This window comes from Cavia porcellus, unplaced genomic scaffold, assembly GCF_034190915.1.
Source record: "Cavia porcellus strain 051 isolate PalLab524CR breed Dunkin Hartley unplaced genomic scaffold, mCavPor4.1 scaffold_17, whole genome shotgun sequence".
NCBI lineage: Eukaryota > Metazoa > Chordata > Mammalia > Rodentia > Caviidae > Cavia > Cavia porcellus.
Window position 1 is genome coordinate 45,559,947 of NW_026947500.1, and position 16,188 is coordinate 45,576,134.

Below are 16,188 nucleotides of genomic sequence, written 5' to 3' on the forward strand. Positions count from 1 at the left end.
GGCCGGGCCGCGCTATTGGGCTGGAAGGGAAGAGCCCTGCATGGGTTGGCCGAGGCCACAGGTGCCAGACAGGAGGGGAGCTCGGTAACCGGCTGGAGTCCAACGGTGAGGAGGTCCTGAGTTCCCTGAGCTGCCGTGAGCCTCAGCTTTCTCAGGAGGCACAGAATGAGGCTGGAGCTGGAACGGCCACTCACCTACCCCACCAAGGGTGTGGACAGTAGCCCGCTGGCTTGGCCCATTGACCAGTTAGTAAGGGGCATCGATCAGCTTGTGGGCATCCAGCTCTGGAGCCGAGGAGGGCGGGGCAGGAGTTAGGGTACATCACAGAGTCTGAAATGAACCAGGTCAGAGGCCGGGAGGCTGCTCTGTGGGGCTAGGGTGTGGGTTTGGGTTACACTGAGGTCTCCTCAGAGTCCCATTCTTTTTTTCCCCATTCTGAGCCTTCAAGATGATACGATTAGCACTGGAGATTTAGCTCAGGGATGTAAGTACCTACCTGGCAAACTCAAGGTCTTGAGCTTAATCCCTAGGTTTTTTTTTTTTTTTTTTTTTAAAGATAGGACTAGCCGGGCGTGGTGGCTCAGGCCTGTAATCCCAGCACTCGGAAGGCTGAGGCAGGAGGATCTCTGCGAGTTCAAGACCAACCTGGGCTACTTGTAGCTCAAGACCAACCTGAACTGCATAGCCAGACCCCGTCTCAAAAAGAAAAAAAAAAAAGATAGGACTTGGGAGCCAAGTGTGGTGAGGCACACATTTAATCTTTAACAGCCAGGAGGCTGAGGCAGGAGGATCACCTGGAGACCAGCCTGGCTATAAAGTGACTTAAATAAAACGGGGCTGGAGCCCCAAACAGGGAGTCCCTGGAAACCAAGAGCTGCCTTTGAGTAAATGCAGGTAAATCCACTAAAGCAAGTAGTCATCCTGGGTGCCCCTCCCCACCACCACATTGAACACTTGCCTTGGTTCATGGGTTCTGTCCAAAATGCCAGTAGGGACAGGCAAACTGTACTCTCTGCTGCGGGGGCCGCCGCTTTCCAGGGGAGCTTCCAGCAAGGACACAGGCAGTGCTCAGATGTGCATTTATTAAATTATAATGAGGCTGGGCGCTTGGTAGGCTGAGGTAGGAGGATCACTGTGAGCTCAGGACCAGCCTGAACTACACTTCAAGACCTCATCTCAAAAACAAAGCAGAAATAAAGTTACAATAAAGGCAGAGAGAAGAAAGCTACTCCTGCCAGCACCCTGTGGTGAGGGTGGGGTGCCTTTCAATCCTGAGGGTCTACATACCTCAGACACCCCAGCTCTCCTGGGTCACCCTCCCTCATGCCCACAGAGCCATGAGTGTGTATGTCATGTGTCCATGCTTCCCTGGCAGGTGGGGTGAAGCGCTCCAGGCCCTAGCCGGTTCCTCAGCTGCTGTGTCCCCCTGTACCCCAGTCTGGGTCACCATTGAGGCCCAGCTCTAAGCCTGGCACACAGTAGAACTTGGGCTCTGGGTGTCACGATGCCAGAGGACAGGCGAAAGCCAGCAGCAGCCCTGCGACATGGAAAGCGAGGTTGGGGGGCAATGTGGGGGCTCCTGGCCAGGTGGCGGCACCAGTGCTACCTATGGCTCTGGGCCGCTGCATTCATGTGGTCCCGGATATTGATGGCCTGCTTGAGCAGCCCCTCGATGCTGCGGAAGTAGACGCTGCTATCCACCAGGTTCTTCATGGCACTGTAGAGAGGGGTCATCAGTGCCCCGGGCCAGATGGGGTCCCCATATCCACCCACGGGAGCCCCAGCCTGAAGGGGGCACTCAGGCAGGTAGTAGAGGGCAGCGGCTAAGGCATTGGCTGCTTTGGCCTCCCCAGGGGCTCCAGGGGGCTTTCATGTTTGCAGAGGGCCTGGGGCCGGGACGTGACCTACCCTTACCACCGCCTGGGCATCGCAGTGATGTCCCCTGGCACTGCTGCACCTTGGCCCTCCACCCACTCATCTGTCTTGACTTTGAGACAGGGTCCCTCTCAATTTGCCCAAGCTGGCATGGAATCCGTAATCTTCCTGCCTCAGGAACCCACCCCGGGGCCTGGCTCACGGCTCCCTTTTCAGGCAGTCTCCCACTGACAGGGAAGGCAGGCACCACCTCTGGTAACAGTGGGCGAGGCGGGGCAGGTACCTGCAGGCATACTCCACAGTGTAGATGGCACCCTGGCTCTGCTCCTCCCAGCGCTGCATGTCCGCCTGAGGAATCAGCAGGGCTGGCTCAGCCAGGAGTAGAAGGATGGCTCTCAGGGCTCCTCCCAGCTCTCCCTGGTGGTGGTGGTGGTGTGTGTGGGGGGGCAGCTGCACCCCACTCACACGAAGCACTCAGGAAGGGGTCCAGTAAACAAGAGCCCCCACTCTGCCCCTTCACCCCATCTCCTCAGCAGAGGCAGTCCTGGGTAACGGGATCCCGGGGGCACGGCTGGCCTCACCTTGTGCTGGGCCAGCTCCGGCAGGGAGCGGCGCACATGCTCCTGCAGCCGGTACAGTGCCACAGACGGTTCGTTGGCCAGGACGTAGACGCTCTCGGTGAACTTGTCCGTCACTGGGTCCCCGGGTAGCAGGGATGGCATGGGGGACAAGGGGACAGAGCGTCAGACACCTAATCGCCCAAGTGGGGTGCCCAGTAGAGCAGAGAGGGGCCTCTTTTTGAGCTGCCACCAGCAGCTGGGCAGGCAGGAGGGGGAGATGGCTGGACTGAGAGAGAGGGGACACAGTGCAAACTGGGAACGCATGATCCATCTCCTTCCAAAGTCACCAGGAGTAGACACTGCTGCTAAGAGCCTCTCAAACCCCCCTCACCACAGGACACCCCCAAGAGCCCCTCAGAGAACTCCAGGGGACCCCAGTGTTCACAGCTCAGGGCTGACTGCCACTGTGGGGTGACAACTGTGCCCCTCATCACTGCAGGCTGTCCTCCCCCTTGGAGCCCAGCTGCCCTACGGTGCCATCCCTGCCCCACCTCCACCCCTGCTGCCTTACTGCCTGCCCTTCCCAGCCCACCCTGAGCAAATCCTGCTGCTGCCACCGCAGCAGCCCAGGCCTGACATCCCTGTCCCCTGACAGGTCCAGCTCCTCCAGCCCCCCCAGTGCCAGCAGTCCCACTTTGGGCAACTGCAGTGGGACACACCTCCGACTCCCTCCTTGCTTAAAAGCATCAAGGTAGCCAGGTGTGGTGCTACATGCGAATTTTCCCAGCCCTGTGGGAGTTTGAGGCAGGAGGATCACAGGTCAGGCCCAGCCTGGGCAATTTAGCAACTGAGCCAGACTGTTGGCTCAAAAAATGAAAGCTGTCGTGGGGGCACACACCTGTAATCCCAGCACTTAGGAGACTGTGGCAGGAGAATTGCCTTCAGTTTGGGGCCAGCCTAGGCTACACAGTGAGTCCAAGACCAACCTGAACTACATAGTAAGACCATATTGCAAGACAAATAAACCCAAAAACTAAAAAGGCTGAGGTGTAGCTCACTGCAAAGACCCTGGGTTCCATCTGCAGTATCACAAAAAACCAATGAATTACTCTCCCTGGGTTCCTACCAACCAGTAAATAAACTTACCCTTCCTTCCTTGCCAGCCTGTATTCCCAGCAACTCAGGAGGCTGAGGCAGGAGAATCATAAGTTTAACAACAGCCTGGACAATTTAACTATCTACCTCAAAATAAAAAAATGAAAGGGGATGGGGATGTAACTCAGGAGAAAGCTCTTGGCTTGCACATGTTAGACATGTGTGACTGAAGAACTCAACCTTTCAATTTTACTTCAATTTTAATGAATTCAGATTTAAAGATCCATATGTGACTAACAGCTACTCTATTACTGCACAGCTCCCCCAGGGCCTTTGCACCTGTGCTTTCCTCCTCCCAGAAACCCCTTTCACACCGGCTCCTCTTCATGCAATGTCATCTCCTGACTGAAATGCTCCCTGTACCAAGTCACCCAAATGCCCCTCCACTCTGCTCAGGACCTCAGTCCCCCTACACAGCTTCCTTGTGCCCATTCCAATTTATCAATGTCCAAGTTCATAGGAAAAACAAAACCTGGGTTCACAACGGCAGGGTTTCTGAGTTTCCTCAGCTGTAAAAGTGAAACTCTACTGCCAGGCTTGCTAGTGCACACCTGTAATCCCAGCACTTTGGGAGGATGAAGTTGTACTGAGAATTCTGCCCCTGCCTGGGCTTTTGAACAAGACCTTGTCTCAAAGTAAAAAGAGCTGGGGAAGCAGTTCAGTGCAAAGGGGTTCATGTTCACTACCACCACCAAAAAAATAGGAAGTGTTTTTTATGAAGAAATTAAATGTTCTTGTGCTTCTAAATAATTAGAAATATCATGGAGACTAAAAATATTCGTGCTTTTAAAAATATACGGCGAGGGGTGTAGCTCAGTGGGAGAACACCTGCCTAGCGCATATGAGGCTCTGGGTTTCATCCCAAGTACGGCAAAAACGAAAAAAATTAAAAGTAGCTTGTGGAGCTTTGTAACTATGTGACTGAAAATCATTCACTAAGTCAAGTCCAATATACAAATGTGTTTACACGTAAAGAAATAAAAAAGCACGGTGGCGCACGCCTGTGATCTCAGCACTCAGGAGGCTGAGGCAGGAGGACTGCCGCAAGATTAAAGCCAGACTTGCGTCAAAAAGCTAAAAAAGAAAGAACGAGCGAACACAAGGCGATGTCCACCGTCCACACGTTCCTCCAATACTTCCCAAATACCACAGTACTGAAGGCTCACAATGGGTAAAGGTGTGTACACACACTGGAAAACTACTCAGCCATAAAGGACACACTTGAACTCACTTTTACGAAAGTGGATGCACCCTGTATCCGTAATGTTGAGTGAAATAAATCAGACACACGCGCTTAACTATCGCGTAACTTCTCATACGCGAAATCAGAGTATGAATAATTTACAAAACAAAATAAAAGAAAGTCAACAGAAAACAGGGAGCCATCTTTTTGCAAAGAGGAAGGGGAGCGGGGGACGGCGGGCCGGGAGCAGCGCGTAAACAGCCAGGACGCGCGATGCCAGCGCTCCAGGCCCGCACGGTCCCCACGGGCCGCGTCGCACACGCGCGTTCGCAAACGACAGAAACGCTCGCCACAGCCCACCGAAAACACCGTCCTCTCCACCTGACGATGCCACACCGAAGCTCGGAGGCACGAAGGGTTTCAGAGGTACGCGGCGGCCGGCTAGGACGCCATCGTTGTTCCCACACGCTTCCTCCCGGCCCGGTTCGCGCTACCTTTCTTCCCCTTGAGCTGCATCTCGGGTTCCTCCATGGCGACCTCGGCCGGGAAACTGAGGAGAAACCGAAAGTCTCCAGGGTGGGCCCCGTGCCTAAGCCTTCCCTGCAGAAACCCGATCCCGCACGGCTCCAGTTCCGGAGCCAATCGGCCTGTCCGCCCCGTTCCTCCTACCCCCAGGAGAGGGGCTGGAAGTGAGGACGGACCGGAAGCGGGTAAATTGGGCAGGGGCAGCTAAGGAGCTGACAGAGACCCCTGCGGCCCCAAGAAGGAGGCTAGGCAGGGGAGGGGCAGGAACATGTTCCCTCCCTTTTTTCCAAGCGCAGATCAGTTAAAAGAGACTCCATCACTGCCCACTTTGGGCCCTACACCCGCTCTCTAGTTTTCTTTTGATATAAGGAATCGAACTCAAGACCTCGCGCTTGCCAGGCAAGCCCTACGCCGCTGAGCTACATCCCCGGAGACCCTGCGCGCTCTCTTTTGCCCCGCTGCGGCCAGTGAGTCCCTGCACAAGTTTATAAGCCGCTAGGAGCACAAAGGGAACACTTGCGGAGCAAGGAATTCAGGCCTACGTCGTCCCTTTAAAATTCCAGACCCTCTCGCCCTTTCCTCCGCCCTCCGCATGGGGAAAGCTCCGCCCAACCGCCCATAATCGAAGCCGATTGGTTCCCACTGGAACAACCTGGGGGCGGAGCTGCGGTTGAGGGTGCACAGGCGCAGTGGAGACCTCAGAGCGCTCTGAGACTCTCCCTCCCCCATCACTACCCCGGTAGAGAAGTAACGCGCAGGCGCAGTGGTGCTAATTAGATCCCGCGGAAGCCCCGCCCCTCCCCATGCCTTAAAGGGCCAGAAGTAGCTGCTGCTGCTAGAATCCTTTCCTACTTTTAGGGGGCGGGGGTGCGCAGGCGCGTTGGGGAATGCTGGGGTGTGGGTAGCGGTTGCGTATCAAGTTGCTCGCTGTCCCGGCCGAAAAAGCCAGAGTGCTGCGGGTCGAGTTTATAGTCTGATCCCCGCTATATCCATTGGAGGAGAAAAGTTTGTGAATTGGGCCCCCAACTTTTGGGGGACCCAGGCTTGCACCACAGGGTGACAGGGGAGGCTTGTGGGAGGTGAGTGGACCTCTTGGGTTGGTTGGGAAGGCTTGGGTGGGACTGGAACCAGTCGCATCTTTTGTTGCGATCTCACTCGTTTTGGGGGGATCATCCTACCAAATAACCACAGAGAACATTTATTACTCGCTGCCTCCATAGGAACTCCTGCTGTGGGGTTTTGACGCGATTTACTTTAGGCTTCATTTCCTCGTTTTCTTGAGGGACACCGAGGCTGGGAGGTTAAGTCACAGTCCCAAACTCCCAGTCCATGAGAGGATTCAAACTCAGACAGCGGCCCACAAGCTGGGCTTTGAAGTCGTGTTGCAGGTGCCTTGATGGTTGGTGGCAAAAATGGGCCTGGTTTTAATTGGCCAGCGCTGGCCATGAATCCGAGCCTCAGTTTACCCACCCTCGACGTTCAAGGCTGAGGACGGAGCTGGTGCCTGCTTTGTAAGAACTGTGGTAATCTCTTCCTCCATCCCCTGCCGCCTCTGCAGCCCCCATGGAGCCCACCCGGCCAGCAGAGGAGCTCCCAACTCAGCCACCCTCTGCCCCAGAACTCAGGGACCCCGAGGACCCCTGCGGTGAAGCCCAGGACGGCTCAGACACGGTGGTCCTCAATTTCTTACCCTGTACACCGGAGCCTGGGAACGCTAAGGCAGACACTGGCAACTCCTCCTTGCAAGGTAAGATCTGTCTTACCTGAGGAAACCTGTTTTCTAACCCTGACTTATGGCATGTCTTTACCCTCGAGGGACCGTTTTTCATTTGTTTGTTTGTTTGTTTTACAATTGTTTTTGGAGACGGTCTCACTTGGTAGTCCAACCTGATTTCACACTTGGGGCGACCCTCATGCCTCAGCCTCCTGTGATGACAGGTGTGTGCCAACACACTCAGCATGATTTTGTATACTTTTTTTTTTATTGTGGTGTAAGATTGACAATGGAACCACAATTGCAATACAATTTGGTGGTGTTTGGTACATTCACCATGTTGTGTGACTGTCACCTCTATCTAGTTTTAGGACTTTACATCACCTAGTAGGAAACCCTGACAGCCTGTTTGCCCCTGACAAGCACTACCTGCCTCCTGTCCCTGTGGACTTCCGGTTATGAATACTGTGTATCAGTGGAATTGTACAGCCTCAGGCTTTTGTCTCATTTGGTATTATGTTCTTCAGATTCCTATACTCTGTGTATGTCAGTACTTTGTACCTTTTCTTGGCTGAGTAATACTCCATTGAGTGGACGAGACCACATAGCAGATATGTCCAGTATGGAAAAAACTGGTCACTGTGGGAGGCTGGGGACCTGGGGAAAAGGGGTCATTAGTGACAGTCCCTCCCTGTTCTGGGGCAGCAAGGTGTGTCCTCATCCCATTCCTTCTACATCCTGGTAGCCAGGGGCACCACAGTACTCCCTGCCAGAAACGCTTCAGAGCCAGGTGCACCCCTGTAATTTTGGCTGAGAGGGAGGCTGAGGCAGGAGGATCACAAGTTTGAGGCCAGTGTGACCAGCTTAGTGAGACTGTCTCATTTTAAATCAAAAACCCGAGCATCTTGCACTCTGGTAATCCATCCCAACTACTCAGGAGGCTGAGACAGGAAGAGCACAGGTTTGAGGCCAACATGGGCAATTTAGTGTGACCCTGTCTCTGAATTTAAAAACTTTGTAATTCCAGCACCTCGAGGGCTGATGCAAAAGGATCCCACTGTCTCAAAAAAAAAAAAAAAAAAAAATGGTGTTTGCCATATGGAGAAAGGAGGGCTTCTCTTTGACTATGGTCCTCACGTGTGCAATCAGTCTCACTGTAGACACTGTCCGTGCCATTCCCTTCTGGAATGTTTTTCCATACCCTCCCCAGTGCCAGTCTCTTCAGCTTGACAAAATCTGAGTTTCCGACCCCTTGGAGCCACTACCCAGATGGCCTTGTCTCAGTTGTCCTTTCTTTCTGCACCTTATTCCTTTGGGACACATGTTTCACCTTGAGGCTTTGTCCTTGTTTTTTATTCTGTGGTGCTAGGTATTGATCCCAGGGCCTTTGCACTGAGCTACATCCTCAACCTTTTTTTTGTTTTGTTTTTGAGACAGTTTCCCCAAGTCACTAAGTTGTCCAGGCTGGGCTCAAATTTTGTCTTCCTGCCTCAGCCTCCCACGGCACTGAGACAGCAGGTGCACAGCTCTAGAGCCTGATTTTAGCTTCCGGTGGCGCCTTGGGTTCCTGGCCTCGGTCAGATCTCCAGGCGTAGGAAGCTAAGATGAGCCTGGGTAGGGGCGGAGGCTCAGAGGGAGGGGAAAAAAAAAAAAAAAAAAGATGAGCCTGGGTGACCCCAGGGTGGCATGAATGACTGATAGAGCTTCCAGGTTCTGTCAGGAAGCCCCCATGACATCTCAAGGGGTAACTGAGGCACACCTACCTTCCGCAGGCAGTTCACTGAAGCACTCCACAACCCTCACCAACCGGCAGCGGGGCAATGAGGTCTCAGCCCTGCCCGCCACACTGGACTGTGAGTAGCTGGGCAGGAGGTGCCAAAGGGAGCAGTTTGGGACTGGGTAAACTGAGGCACAAAGAAGTGATGGGATGGGTTAAGACCCTGTCCCTCTGTCCCCAGCGCTGTCCATCCACCAGCTCGCCGCCCAGGGGGAGCTCAGCCAGTTGAAGGAGCACTTGCGGAAAGGTACGTAAGTGCACCCTATGCACGTGTGTGTGGATGGGACTGATGGGACATGGGTGTGCCACCCTGCAGCCACCACCTGTGCCCCCATCTGACCCCAAGCCCTGCCCCCTCCCTGTTTCGGTGACCCTGGGACAGTGGGCAAGGCTGCAGCCCACCGATGCCTCTGCCTGCCAGGTGACAACCTTGTCAACAAGCCTGATGAGCGTGGCTTCACCCCGCTCATCTGGGCCTCAGCCTTCGGCGAAATCGAGACAGTCCGCTTCCTCCTGGACTGGGTGCGTGCTCTGGGACCCAGGCACGGGGGCGTGGCTCCTACTCATGCCTCATCTGAGACCCTGGGCATCCCAAGGGGTCCTGGTCATCACCACTCACTCTGCCCCCAGGGCGCTGACCCTCACGTCCTTGCCAAGGAGCGGGAGAGTGCCCTGTCTCTGGCCAGCATGGGTGGCTACACGGACATTGTGGGGCTGCTGCTGGAACGTGACGTGGACATCAACATCTATGACTGGGTGAGACAGGTGCCACCTGCCCCAGACCCCTCCTGGCCTCCAGGGCCACCCTCAGACACTGCTGGGCACCTGCTCAGGGTGCTGGGAGAACAGGTCAGACACGGTAGAGCTCCCAGTCAGGCAGCAGTGAAACAGTGAATAGTGCTGTGATGGCTGGCACACTGACAGCCCTGAGAGTGTGCAGGAAGCCAAGGGCTGCCAGCGAGCGTGTCCTGGAGGGTGAAGCATCTATGCTGAGACCCAAGGAGAAAGGTGGGCCCGGTGACAGGCAGGGAAAGGAGCCACATTCAACTGGGAGCCAGAGATCAAGGCACTGTGAGAACAGGAGTGAACATGGTTTCCCCGTCCCCATCCCACAGAATGGAGGTACCCCGCTGCTGTATGCCGTGCGCGGGAACCATGTGAAGTGTGTTGAGGCTTTGCTGGGTGAGTAGGGTCCCCGGATTTCTAGCTCACCCTGGAGGAGCCCCAAGTTCTTGGCCTGGGTCGTGGCTCACTACTTTGCTTGGGGACTGTGGGAAAAACCTGTGGTCAGATATGAGGCTCCCCACCCCAGGGGCACTGCTGAGTCCCCCAGCCCCACCCCAGCATCTGCTCTGCCTTGCAGCCCGCGGCGCAGATCTCACCACAGAGGCTGACTCTGGCTACACCCCAATGGACCTGGCTGTGGCCCTGGGATACCGGAAAGGTAGGTGGCCATGGGCACCATGGGAGGGAGACCAGAGGGGATGCAGATGCAGCACCACTCCCCTCATTGACCTGCTGGCAGTGAGCAATCCACTCCACTGTGTTTGGGCACTGAGAGCTGCAGGTGGCCCAAGTATGGCCCTGGATCCTTGTCCATCTCTGTTGTTACAAAGAGCACCCAATGAAAAGAGGTTTATTTTCATGGTTGTGGAGACTGGAAAGCCCGAGTTGGGAAAGACAGACGGGCCTTAGTAGAAAACACAAAACATAAGGAGCATCTTTGCTTTAAAACAACTGTTTTCATCCCAGTGTGGTGGCTCACACCAGTCATCCCAGCATTCAGGAAGCTGAGGCAGGAGGATTACTGTGAGTTTGAGACCAGTCTGGGCTACATAGTGAGTTTAAGGCCAGTCTGGATTGCATGAAACAAAGCAAAAACAAAAAAGCATTTGTGCAGACTTCCAGGAGGTGAGGTCAGTGGTACAGAAGTAGCTTTGTATGGGAGGAGTGTGGACCCAGGTCTAGAGTGGGTCCCTCCTCTGTCTCCTGGAGGGAGGGTGTGGCTCAGGCTGGACCACAGGCCTCGGTTTCCAGCCCCACTCACAGCCACCCTTCCCCTGCACCAGTGCAACAGGTGATGGAGAACCATATCCTGAAACTCTTCCAGAGCAGCCTGGGGCCTGAGGGTCCAGAGTGAAGACACCTGCAGGACTCACACACTCAGGGAACAGAACAGTCCGCCGGGCACTGGGGGGCCCAGACCTGGCTTCCAAGGCAGCTCCTGGACAGGCGAGGAGGGCAGCCTCCCGAGAGGAACCAATAAAGGCTTTCACTGAACTTGTGTGCTTCCCATGGGCTTGCTGGAAGAGGTGGCCAGTCAGGCCTCACACTGCCTTCCTCCCCAGGACCCGCAGGTGGTAGATGACCACTCGGCCAAATAAGTCTGTGGTGTCCTCAAACGTCACCTTCAGCTGGTCCACTTCAGTGGGGGGCACAGGAAAGGTGTGAACATGGACGGTCAAGGCAAACAGGCTCTGTGTTTTGGCCAGTCCCAGACCTAGGCTCCAGTCCTAGCTGGACACGACCAGTGTGCTGGGTGATCTAGGCACACTGGTCAGCACTGGCACTATTTTCTAGATGGAGGGCTACAGATCAGTTGTTCAAGAACATTTCCCAGGTTCCCAGTAGGGCTCAAATGGCCTAAAGCTTTTAGAGGGCTTTAGCTGGGCATGGTGCACACCTGTCATCCCAGCGCTAGGGAGGCTGAGGCAGGAGGATCGCCAAGAGTTTGAGGCCAGCCTGGGCCACACAGCAAGACTTTGTCTCAAACAAAACCAAAGCTTTTAGCGGCCCCCACGGCCCACCCCGCCCCACAGCCAGGGCAGGATATCTGGAGGGAGTTGTCGTCCTTGGGGTAGAAGACCACAATGTTGCGAAGCGCCTCACCCCGCTGGGAACCTGCAACGGAAAAGGGGTCCACAGTGCACCTCGCGGACCACCTCCCGGGGCCCCAGCTCCCAGGGCCTCCCAGTACCTTCCAGGTGCCCCTGCCGGCTGGAGAAACCGCCCTGGAACTGGATCTGCAGCTGGGAAACACAGACTCGCTGGGGAAACTGGAGCACCACCCACTGGGAGGGGCCCTGGAAGCAGACAGGGACATTGAAGCCCAGGATCACTGGATCGCACCCCATCAGATCACTGGACCTGCTGGGCACACGGTCCTCTCCCGACTGTCCGACGGTGCTCAGGCAGGCTGTGGCTCCCCAGGGTCCTCAAACTCCCGAATCTGACCCCCTCCGCCGTGAGGGGTCCCGGAAGTCGCTCACCTGGTCCGAGTTCCAGCACGTCTCCTCCTCTTGGTCAAATAGATGCTTCTTCCCGAACTGCCGGGTGTTGCGGTTAAGCACCGAACTCACCCTGCAGACACCGGGACCAGGATGGAGGCGCTGAGCTCGGCACCCCCACCTCGGGTCCGCACCCCACGCCGCAGGCCGCACCATCTCACGCCCACCCACCTGCTCACGGTTTCGGGGCAAACCAAAGAGTGGATCATCTCGGTTCCTAAAGTGCGGACCTAACCAGGCCAGGGTTCGAGTCCTGCCGCTACGGCCCAGGCCCGCACGCCCCCACCGGGAACCAAGGATCCGGAGGGTCGCCCCTGACTCTTGCGTGGCCGGATTACGGTCTGGCTGCAAAACTCGGGGTGGCCGGAAGCGCCCAGGGGAGAAGCACACTTTGCATAGCAGGTGCAGAAAGAGAAACGAGGCCCCCGCGCGCGTGCGCCGGCCGGTCCCGACCCGAGCCTCAGTTTCTCTACGGAGAACGCCGGGAGCTGAATACCGGGACCCGGAACCGCATGGGAAAGGCGCGTGCGCAATACGATCGGGCTCCGCCTAGGGGCGGGGCTTGCATGGCCCAGCCCCTTCGCGGCCGTTCCTTAAAGGGCCTGCGTCCTGTGATTTACTTCTTGGGGCTGTGTGAATGGGAGTTGCATGTCGCCAGGCACTGTCCTTTGGAGCTCAAGATTATAAGGCGTTAGATTCGAAGTCCCACAGATTTCTGTTATTACTGGGGGAAACTGATGACTCCTTTTCTTTGCTGCTAACCCAGCTGGAACCCTGCACCTGACTGTCTCACTGAGACCAAAGAAAGAGTTGAGGAAGAGGCCAGGATGTTGGATCATGAGTCCTCATTAACCCCGTGTGTCCTGGCTGGGACCCTGGAAACCTGGCCTTCATATCTGTCTTCTCAGCAAATGCTGGCTAGGACATTAGGGAAGGACTAAGTGAAGTGGGTTTTGAAGGATGAACAGGAGTTTGCTAAACCTTAAAGCCTCAAATACCCAACTAGACACTTATGCCTAGCCCTGTGCTGGTTGATACTAAGATGTGAGAGGCTTCATCTCAGGGCATCCCCAGTCTGGACCAGGGTCATGGGGCAGTTGTGAGGAACAGGGTCTCTGCCTGGGGTGTAAGGGCTTAAGGGTGGAGAATGAGTTCCAGGCGGGGGGTGGTATATGCAAAGGTCATGTTGTGTTGGGGCCTCCAAACCACAGCCACCACTGGTAGGAGCTGGCAGGGGATGCTTGGTCTTGGCTTTAGCTGAATGGCCTTGCACCACCCCCTTGCTCCAAGGACTCAGTGGTGCCACCCCCGGCCCCCGTGTCCCCCAGGGCCTCCACAAGCCCACCCCAGATGGGCTGGCAGGGAAACTGGGTCACCAGCGGAAGAGCTGCCCTGACGGCCCCTGCCTGCCAGGGCTCCATTGCCATCCAGACTGATCCTGGGCACAGGCCTGAATGGCAGGAAACTTCACAGCCAGTGGCCCCAGCTGGAAGCTGGTGCATCGAAACCCCACCCCCAGCCTCTTTCCTGCCTGGGAAGGGGAGGGCAAGTCAGGCTCTTTGCCTCCACCTGGCCCCTGCAGTGCCTGGCCTCCAGCTCACTAATCCTGGCCTGTGGCACCCCTATCGGGTCCCTGAGGATACTGGGACTTGGCTGAATCAACAGCCAGGGAATGCACATCCCAGGGTGCCCCATGTTACCCTGGCACTGGCCAAAGACCATGTGGCCCACTGGGATAAAGCCAGCTGCTTGCCGCCATCTTCCCACCTCCTCGGCCCACTGGCGCCTGGGAATGAAAGGGACCCTGTTTCTCCAGGGAATTAGCAGGGCCTGGCTCCGGAGAGGCAGCCAAGAGTGGCCCATTCATTCATTCATCAGCCAGAGGGAGGGGAGAGATGGCACCCTGCCCCTCCTCTGCCCCCCAGAGGAGCCAAGGAGAGCTCTGGATCAGCTAGGAGCAGCTCCCTGGTTCTCTAGGGAGACTGAGTCACCAAGAAACTAAATCATTTGCCTGAAGTGGGCACTGCAGTGCACACCTCTCATCCCAGCACTAGGCAGGCTGAGGCAGGAGGATCTCTGCAAAGTTTGAGGCCAGCCTGGGCTACAAAGTGAGAGCCTGTGTCAAAAAGGAAAAAAATCATTTTGCTGAGCTCCCCTGGGGAGACCAGCACGCAAACCCCAGTGTGACTGAGTACCCCCCCCCCCGCTTCTGGTCTGAGTTCTGCCTGTTTCAGGGGAGACAATCACAGCACAGAGAGGGTCGGAGATTTCTGGAAGTCACACAGCAAGTCTGGTTGTGCAGGGACAGTTTCCAGTAGGCAGTCCCAACCTCTAAGGATGGGAGCCCACTGTCCGTGAGCCCATCATCCTGGAGCAGCCCAGGGGGAGGGCCTCTGCCTGTGTCTCGATATGACCCCTGGGGAGGGAAGTGGAGTCTGACCTGGGTGGTCTCCCAGGTGTGTCCTGCCAGGCCAGCAGGGACATGCTAGAGTGATGAAGTGAGCTGGGGAGGCAGGGCATGGGGCACTTTGGGATGGTGCCTGGGAGGGCTGTGTGGAGTGTTGGGGTGCTGGTGACACATGGCCTATAGGCATGCCCGTGGGTGTAGACAGCATCAGGTGTGTGTGGGCCAAGTGTGAGGCTATCCAGGTGCACCCAGGCTCACAGCTGCAACTTGAGCATGGCAGGTTGCTGGGCACGGCTGCGTGTACTTGAGGTCATAGTAACATGACTCAACCTGGAGGCTGGTGGCTGGGAGTGTGACACCTCCCATGTGTCACCTTGGGCTTCTTTCTTTCTTTTTGAGGCAGGGTCTCACTATGCAGTGAAGACTGGCTTTGAGCTCATTTTGTAGCCCAGACTGGTCTTGAACTTGCAAACGATCCTCCTGCCTCAGCCTCCCCAGTGCTGGGATGACAGGTATGTGCAACCAACGGCTTTCCTTGGGTGGGTTCTGCAGCACTTTGAGGGACACCATCTGCTCTGGCCCGACTCCCCAGGCTCTCTTTGCCCCTCCTCCACTCCAGCTCCTGGCAGCAGCCCCTGGCCTGGGCCCCAGTACAGGGCACAGAGAAGGCACCAGGGCCAAGGGGTGGCCTGGTCCCAGGGCGGGCCTATAAATAGCTCTTTGAGCCCCGAAGATTCCCAGGCAAGGTTGCCATATTCAAGGTCCTGGCAACGGCCGCCCTGGGCCCCGGGCCAGTCCCTCCCAGACCAGCATTGGCATGGACTTGAGTCCTGGGGGTCAGGGATAGGTGGAGGAGTGGAAGGGGTGGGGTCCTCTGCAGCTCTGCAGCCATGACCTTGGCTCCCACCTGGTCCCCAGCCCAGCTGCGATCCTCAGGCAGGCAGGTGATCCCATCGATCCAGCCTCAGTTTCCCCAACAACCTCTAAAGCAGTCATGGGTGCCGTAGCCGAGCCCACATAAGAGTTTATTTTCTGTTCTCCTAGTGACTGGTGACGCAGAGAGCAGGAACTGGTGCCCTCCTCCGTGGGGAAATGGAGGCACAGGAAGACACAATGATGCACCAGGAGTAGAGAGGGGAGTGTAACACCCCCCCCCCATGGATGCTGAGCTGCGTTCCCATGCATGCGCATCACAGACGCAAGCTTCGCTACAACCCCCTGGTTCCCCGCCCCACTCCAGCACCCACTGGTGACACAGCACTCACTCCCAGACATTCACACCGGCCACAGCCATGACCTGGTGGGCAGTCGGCATGGATCCCCACGGTGATGCTGGCTCTCCTGGGCTCCTCCCCGGGGCCCACTCCATTCCCCTCCGCCTCCTTTCTGGAGTCTCACTGCTGAGCCCGGCTGGCCTGGCCCACAGTCCCTGCCTCAGCTCCCCAGTGCTGGGGTTGGAACTCAGGACCTTGCACTTGATTGACAAGCACTCTGCCCCTGAGCCACGCCCCCCTTTATTTAATTTGGAAACAGGGCCTCCCTGGGTCTCTAAATTGCCCGCCAAGGCTTAAACTTGTGATCCTCTTGCCTCAGCCTCCCATGTAGCTGGGATCACAAGCGCATGCCTCCCTTCTCTGATAACCTGGGAGAAATTGTTTTGCCTTTCCTGCCCTGCTTGTGTGTCTTCCCACCAAACTGAGACCCT

General features: G+C 56.4%; 3 protein-coding genes across 7 annotated transcripts; 1 reads left to right on the forward strand and 2 right to left on the reverse strand.

Annotated features, from left to right (window-relative positions):
* Nucleotides 1–1,065: 1,065 nt before the first annotated feature.
* Nucleotides 1,066–5,875, reverse strand: Borcs8 (BLOC-1 related complex subunit 8). 2 transcript variants are annotated; one of them, XM_013147535.3, is made up of 4 exons: nucleotides 5,268–5,875; nucleotides 2,457–2,569; nucleotides 2,159–2,292; nucleotides 1,066–1,717 (listed from the first exon to the last, which is right to left on the reverse strand). In XM_013147535.3, the coding sequence occupies exons 1-4, from the start codon at nucleotides 5,302–5,304 to the stop codon at nucleotides 1,603–1,605; spliced, it is 399 nt and encodes a 132-aa protein (XP_013002989.1). In that variant the 5' UTR covers nucleotides 5,305–5,875; the 3' UTR covers nucleotides 1,066–1,602. The 2 variants fall into 2 exon arrangements, with proteins under 2 accessions (XP_013002989.1, XP_003465162.1); XM_003465114.5 differs by having other exon boundaries at nucleotides 2,159–2,223; nucleotides 5,268–5,869.
* On the forward strand, nucleotides 4,823–11,069 carry Rfxank (regulatory factor X associated ankyrin containing protein). Of its 3 annotated transcripts, none has more exons than XM_063228035.1 (9): nucleotides 4,823–5,199; nucleotides 6,857–7,045; nucleotides 8,785–8,865; nucleotides 8,971–9,036; nucleotides 9,172–9,311; nucleotides 9,420–9,545; nucleotides 9,905–9,971; nucleotides 10,153–10,233; nucleotides 10,859–11,069. In XM_063228035.1, exons 2-9 carry the CDS (start codon nucleotides 6,862–6,864, stop codon nucleotides 10,927–10,929), a joined length of 816 nt encoding a protein of 271 aa, XP_063084105.1. In that variant the 5' UTR covers nucleotides 4,823–5,199; nucleotides 6,857–6,861; the 3' UTR covers nucleotides 10,930–11,069. The 3 variants fall into 3 exon arrangements, with proteins under 3 accessions (XP_063084105.1, XP_013002990.1, XP_003465163.1); XM_013147536.3 differs by lacking the exon at nucleotides 4,823–5,199 and adding an exon at nucleotides 6,155–6,377; XM_003465115.5 differs by lacking the exon at nucleotides 4,823–5,199 and adding an exon at nucleotides 6,158–6,377 and having other exon boundaries at nucleotides 9,211–9,311.
* On the reverse strand, nucleotides 10,410–12,585 carry Nr2c2ap (nuclear receptor 2C2 associated protein). Of its 2 annotated transcripts, none has more exons than XM_063228037.1 (5): nucleotides 12,248–12,585; nucleotides 12,059–12,149; nucleotides 11,767–11,818; nucleotides 11,622–11,690; nucleotides 10,410–11,235 (listed from the first exon to the last, which is right to left on the reverse strand). In XM_063228037.1, exons 1-5 carry the CDS (start codon nucleotides 12,283–12,285, stop codon nucleotides 11,117–11,119), a joined length of 369 nt encoding a protein of 122 aa, XP_063084107.1. In that variant the 5' UTR covers nucleotides 12,286–12,585; the 3' UTR covers nucleotides 10,410–11,116. The 2 variants fall into 2 exon arrangements, with proteins under 2 accessions (XP_063084107.1, XP_063084106.1); XM_063228036.1 differs by having other exon boundaries at nucleotides 11,767–11,872; nucleotides 12,248–12,578.
* Between the last annotated feature and the right edge of the window lie 3,603 nt (nucleotides 12,586–16,188).

What these genes read in the sequence shown, in the direction of transcription:
- Borcs8 (XM_013147535.3), bottom strand. Translation starts at nt 5,304, where the DNA reads ATGGAGGAACCCGAGATGCAGCTCAAGGGGAAGAAAG. An exon ending in CGGAGCTGGCCCAGCACAAG is followed by an intron (nt 2,293 to 2,456) that starts GTGAGGCCAGCC and finishes CACCACCACCAG; the next exon opens with GGAGAGCTGGGAGGAGCCCT. An exon ending in ACTGTGGAGTATGCCTGCAG is followed by an intron (nt 1,718 to 2,158) that starts GTACCTGCCCCG and finishes CCCTCTCTACAG; the next exon opens with TGCCATGAAGAACCTGGTGG.
- Rfxank (XM_063228035.1), top strand. Translation starts at nt 6,862, where the DNA reads ATGGAGCCCACCCGGCCAGCAGAGGAGCTCCCAACTCAGCCACCCTCT. An exon ending in CCTGCCCGCCACACTGGACT is followed by an intron (nt 8,866 to 8,970) that starts GTGAGTAGCTGG and finishes CTCTGTCCCCAG; the next exon opens with CGCTGTCCATCCACCAGCTC. An exon ending in GAAGGAGCACTTGCGGAAAG is followed by an intron (nt 9,037 to 9,171) that starts GTACGTAAGTGC and finishes ACCCTGGGACAG; the next exon opens with TGGGCAAGGCTGCAGCCCAC.
- Nr2c2ap (XM_063228036.1), bottom strand. Translation starts at nt 12,285, where the DNA reads ATGATCCACTCTTTGGTTTGCCCCGAAACCGTGAGCAG. An exon ending in CGTGCTGGAACTCGGACCAG is followed by an intron (nt 11,873 to 12,058) that starts GTGAGCGACTTC and finishes GTCTGCTTCCAG; the next exon opens with GGCCCCTCCCAGTGGGTGGT. An exon ending in CCGGCAGGGGCACCTGGAAG is followed by an intron (nt 11,691 to 11,766) that starts GTACTGGGAGGC and finishes TTTCCGTTGCAG; the next exon opens with GTTCCCAGCGGGGTGAGGCG.